Source organism: Oryx dammah, unplaced genomic scaffold (genome assembly GCF_014754425.2).
Source record: "Oryx dammah isolate SB20612 unplaced genomic scaffold, SCBI_Odam_1.1 HiC_scaffold_2332, whole genome shotgun sequence".
NCBI classification, from domain to species: Eukaryota; Metazoa; Chordata; class Mammalia; order Artiodactyla; family Bovidae; genus Oryx; species Oryx dammah.
This window is the reverse complement of record NW_024072415.1, coordinates 1-5,458: the sequence shown is the minus strand read 5'-3', so window position 1 is coordinate 5,458 and position 5,458 is coordinate 1. Positions and strand designations below refer to the sequence as shown.

The following is a 5,458-nucleotide window of genomic DNA, read 5'->3' as shown; positions in this document are numbered from 1 at the left end:
GGGCCCCCGGGTGCAGCCCTGCCCCGGGTCCAGGGTGCTGAGGGGCCCGAGGGCACGTCCTCCGGCCCTGAGCCGTCTGCCTTCGCCCTTGCTGTTTCCCGGCAGGGGACATGCAGGGGTCTTCCCGGGCTCTCCCTGCTGTCCCTTCTGGACTTGGAGAGACAGCTTTTCAGCAGATGGGGGCTTCGGTCTCTCCAGTCTTTCTGGAAGCCCCCCAGTTTGTCCAGGAACTGCGTCTCCGTGGTGCTGAAGCGGACCCTCTTCTTGCAGCCGGCCCGGGGGTCCCTGCACCGCTTCCGGAGCCGCCGCTTGGAGCGCAGCAGGTCCTTGATGGCCGTGTCCAGGTCCTCGTCGCTATCCAGCGAGCTGCTCTTCTCCTCGGAGCTTGCCTGCATGGCCCCGCGCCTCCCCTCGGCCGTCTGCCCGGGGCCTGGCGGTGTGGCTCCCAGTGGGTCCGGGGCCCCGAGCTCATCGCCCGGCCCGCCCGACTTGAAAGGGAGAGGCTGGCCGCGGCTCTCGCTCTCCCTTCTGGGGGCCTCGGGGGCTCGCCCCTGGCCAGGCTGCACCCGGCCCTGGCCGCGCTCGGCGTCGTGGGCATCCTGAGTCTCGGCCGTGTCCCTGGGCCGCCTGGGCGTGCAGGGCGTCCTGCTGCGCCTCCTCCTGCAGCCCGGGGACGGGTCTGGAGTATCAGGGGCTGGGGCGCTGAGGCTGGGCGGCGGCGGGCTGTGGGCGGGCCGGGCGCAGGTCTCCGTGTGGGGCAGCAGGCCCCCCGACTGCGCCTTCAGGGCCAGGAACGTCCGGATCTCCCGCTCGATGCTGTCATCACTGTCCACGGCGCTGCTGTCGCCGTCAGGGCCCTGGCGCAGCGGGCTGGTGGGTGCGGGCCTTTCCCCACCGTCCACGGGGACCGGCAGGATGGTCTTGGAGATGTCCAGGATGGCCTCGGCGCACATCAGCTCAGCAGACGTGTCTGCCCGGCGTGGGGACCCGTCCACGCCCAGGCTCTCAGCAGCCACGCTCCCTGGAGACGTGGGAGCTGGGGTTTCCCTGGGGGGCCTGGGCAGGTGCTCAGGGTCTGGGCTGCCCGGGCCGAGATCCGTGGCCTTGGGGGCCACTGGCTTCTTCTTGCCTGGGGTTTTGCTGTGGGCCTCGGGCCAGGGCCCCCTCAGGCTGTGGGGCCCCTTCTCCTCCATGGGCAGGGGGCCCTGCTGGCCCCGGGCCTCCCTCCGCTGCTCCCGCTGGTACAGCCGGATGGCCTCCTCGATGCCGTCGTCGCTGCTCGAGTCAGGCTCCTCATGCACCAGGGCCGCGCTACGTGGCCGCCTGCCCTTCCGCGCGGAGCCCGCGCCCCTGCGGACCCCACCTTTACCCGGCGCGGCCTCAGCAGGGGGCCCGGCAGTGGCAGCAGCGGCCGGCTCGGCGGCGACCTTGCACCTGAAGCCTCTGGGCAGTGCGCTGGCCTTCGAGGACCTGGGCAGCTTCCGGAAGACGAACTCCTTGCTGGCGCCCGGCAGGTCCAGCTGCGGTGCCCTCAGTGGCGGCTCTCCGCCAGGCCTGCAGGTGGCTCTGGCCAGGCTGTCACCGGGGTCCACCTTTCTGTTGTCAGGGAGGCCACCTTTCTGGGTCTCATGCAGCCTCTTCTCGCTCAGGAACTGTTCGATCTCCGCCTGGATGCTCTGTTCGAAGGAGTCATCGCTGCTCACGCTGAGCGGGGAGGCGGAGCCCCGGACAGGGCTGAGGCCAGCTGCAGGGTTTGGGGGACACGGGGCAGCTGGTGCGCCGCTCAGAGGTGGCTCTGGTCTGCACCGACGGGCTGCGTCCCCAGCTGCAGGCGGTGGGGCGGCCCCGCTCTTGGCCCTCAGGTACTCCTGGATGGCTTCCTCAATGTCCCGGTCCACCGAGTCGTCACTGTCTGAATCCGGCACCAGGGGCCCGAGGCTGGAGGCCTCCTCCTCCTCCTGCTTGGGGTCGAGACCCGCAGCAAGACCACAGGCCGCAAAGGCGGGGCTGGCAGCCGGCAGGGCGCCCCGGCCCCTCTCTGCCCTCTGGCTTCCCGGCCGGGCATGCTCGCCACTCATGCCCAGGGCTGCCCTGTCGCCCTGAAGCCTGCTGATGGCCATCTGCACCTGGGCGCTCGCCGCCGCTCTCGAGACGCCCTCTCTGGGCTCCGAGAAGCATCGGGGAAACCTACAGCTCCCGGGCGGGCCGAGGGCCTCCCACGCCGACCGCAGGGCCAGCACAGGAGGCGCGTTCATGAGAAACATCCTAGCGGGCGGCGCGCAGAGGCGGGGCTTTGCTTCTGCGGCTGCTTCACATCCTGCTGGGGGGCACGCCGGGCAGGCGCCCCGGGTCAGGTCGCGAGGGAGCCAGGGGCCTGGCGAAGGTCCGGCCGGCCGTGGGCCCCCAGGCCTCAGCTTTCTCAGCTGTACGGGGCGAGCGGCCGAGGAGACTCATGAGAGAATGCTTCCAAGCCCCCTGGGCCGAGCTCGCGGAAGGTGACGCGGGTGTCCTTCTTCCATCATCCCTCCGACCATCGTCTCTGGCGAAGGAGCAGAGGCGGGGTTTACCTTCCGAAGTCGTCAAGAGGGGGCGAGGCGACGAAGGCGCAAAGCTTCTGGGCGGGTGGGACTGTCGACTAGTGGGAGTCAGGCTCAGCGACACATCACGGGTTGGTTGGCTCTTGACACAAACTAGCAGCTCCTGAAAAGAGAAGTTATGTGATGTGAGCACCTAAACGCCTTTGGAGAGTTATTGACACAAAAGCCTTTTTATTGGAGAAGCTTGAATGTGTATTTGCCGAATGATCTCAGGGGACCGTACGACTATTTGCATGTAATTAGCACAGACACTGCCCCAGTCACGTGCCCTTCCTCACGCTGTGTGGCTTCTCCGCTTTCTGAATCTCAGTCCAAGCGTGGCTGGGCTGGCAGAACCCCTGGGCTGCCCTTGGGAACACAGTGCGGACCTGCTCCCAGAGGCCTTCACACTAGAGGTCTGGGACCACCGCCGTGGAGGGGATATAGCACAGGTTGTGCACAGAGGATTAGAAAGACACAAAATACACCGTCAGCTATCAATTCCGAACACGTCTCTCCGACCTCTCCTGACCCTCCACAAACTGGGACGCAAAGTGACCCAGAGTCAACAGGAGAGCTTGGCAGCGCTCCTGGAAGCAGGGAAATTGAGTTCCAACCCCGAACGGTGCCGGGCAAGGCTGTTGCTGCCTGGGAGCCTGGGGGTGGGGGTGGCCGGAAGTGGGCTGGGTGTTTGCTTTGCTTCCCTGCAGATCCTTCTCCCGGAGGAGCTTCCTTCCTGACGAGCACAGAACCCTGTGTTTACACACCACAGTCCTTTCCAAGAAAGCCTGGCCCGGCCACCTAGGCACAGACGTGCCCAAACAGGTGTGACCGGCAATGAACCAGAGGGTGTGACCAATTCAGAAGGAAGTCCTTTTCGATGGATATTTATGCTCAAAAAGTGAAACTTCAACGTCAAAGAATTTGCTGCAATTACCTGTGGTTCTCTTCAAGTGCAGGTTCAGTGTAACGTTTGCAGAACGGTTCAAGGACTGGGTCTTCATCTCCCTACGTGTACTCTGTAGCGTCTTGGGCCCACTTTTTAAAAAGACTTTTGACTGTCAGGATTAAAGAGAATCAGAGACTTAATTCAGAGGCTGAAACTATCGCTGGTAAATGTTTGGGGGGAAAGAAAGTGCATCAATTTAAGGGCTCGAAATTCAATTTTGGAAGAACTTACCCTGAGGCCAAATACAGTTAATCACAATAGTCCCAGCTGCCCTGAGCCATTGGTCTGATGTACCAGGACATGCATAGCTGGGGACATGAGAAGCCACTTCAAAGTCCTCAGACGGAGCCCCCACAACAGCAGGTGGCCTTTCCCGCAACACCACCCTCCGAGGACATCCCCTGCTAAGGACAGTGGGAGCCGCCAACGCCGAGGCGGGGGGCTCTCCCACTGGGCTGTGCCCACCTCACTGTGCTCATTATTCAAGCAGCCCTGGTAAAATAAGAGCATATAAGACATTCCCATAGGCCTCCTCAAGAGTCTAGATCAGGAATGTTAACTTGCTGAACAGCAGTGCCGTCTGAAGAAGCGGCCTGGGGATGGATCCCAGTGAATTCTACTCCAGGCAACAGAGAGCGCGGGAGGGAACGCTCCTCTCTGCTCCTCACCTTGACTGTGGTCACTGCTTCTACATGCTGTCTCAAGCTCGGACTCCCAGGGAGTGGTTTTCTGAACTGTCAGATTATCTAGCCCAAGAATGAGGTTAAAAATTCAGAGGGTGTCTCCAGCGACAACTTGGCTTGTGGCTTTAAAACAATGGTCTACGTAAGATGAATCATTCTGGAAAACTCCCTCAACTGTACTTTGGGGGACTGTGGGCTGAAGCCAGGAGGCTCCCACTTTTGTCAGACTGCTAGCATGCACCCCAAGAGCCCCGGAACCAGGTCTGGAGGGTGACTGGGGGGGCCCCAAAGCCGCTTGGTGCCAGAGTCTGAACCGTGCTGGGGGCCCTAGACCTGTCTGTCTAGACAGACACCTCCTGCCTCCAGAAGGGCTGCTGCTGCTGCTGCTGCTGCTGCGTGGCTTCAGTCGTGTCCGACTCTGCAACCCCAGAGACGGCAGCCCACCAGGCTCCGCCATCCCTGGGATTCTCCAGGCAAGAACACTGGAGTGGGTTGCCATTTCCTTCTCCACTCCAGGAGGGCAGAACCTCACTAATGCTTATCCCCGGACAAGCCTGGTTCCCTGCACGGATGTCCAGCACAGCTCTGGGTGCCCCACAATGCTGTGCATCCCTGGCTGGCCCCCTGGGGGTAGGGAGCTGAGGGTCAGGGTACAAAGCCCAAGAGGGCCTCTCCAGATTGCTGGCCTGAAGTGGGTGTGGGCTGGAATTTCGGCCGGGCTTGCCAGAAGGCGAGGCTTGACAACACAGCAAGGACGGCTCCAAGCAAAGCTGCAGGGCCGCTGTCTGTGGCTGGAGGGCCGCACGCAAGGCGAGACCCTCGGCTGGCCCTGCCTGCCCTTTGCTCCCGGCCTAGGGGCGCTCACCCCCAGCGCGGCCTCTGCCAGGAGGCATCCCTGTAACCGGAGCAGCGACCCGGTCCTCCAGCAGGGAGGGGTTGCGCTGCGCCCCGGCTTTATATTCTGGGCTCCGTGGTTTGGGGGCGAGGGGCTGGCCGGGAAGCCGGGGCGGGGGAGGGGACCCTCCCGGAAGCTGCGTGGGGCGGGACGCGGGGCGCGATCTCTGCGGGAGGGCTGAGCGCGGGACCCCGCCGCCGGCCCTCACCTGGCCTCACCTGGGCCCCGCGCCCGGCCGGCTTCGAGGAACGCGGGCGCGCGCTGACGGGGGCCCGGGCCAGGAGCTGCCTCTGGGGCCGCGGTGACTAGCCGGCGCCTGGCCGAGTCCACGCCGCCCGCGGCGGCCCCTTCCCCG

At 64.3% G+C, this 5,458-nt stretch overlaps 1 protein-coding gene across 1 annotated transcript; it reads right to left on the bottom strand.

Annotated features, from left to right (window-relative positions):
• Positions 1-5: 5 nt before the first annotated feature.
• On the bottom strand, positions 6-2,697 carry PPP1R26 (protein phosphatase 1 regulatory subunit 26; the record flags this gene model as incomplete). The annotated part of the gene is made up of 1 exon (XM_040235690.1): positions 6-2,697. A coding segment is annotated over exon 1 (2,259 nt), but the record flags the coding sequence as incomplete, so codon positions are not given.
• Between the last annotated feature and the right edge of the window lie 2,761 nt (positions 2,698-5,458).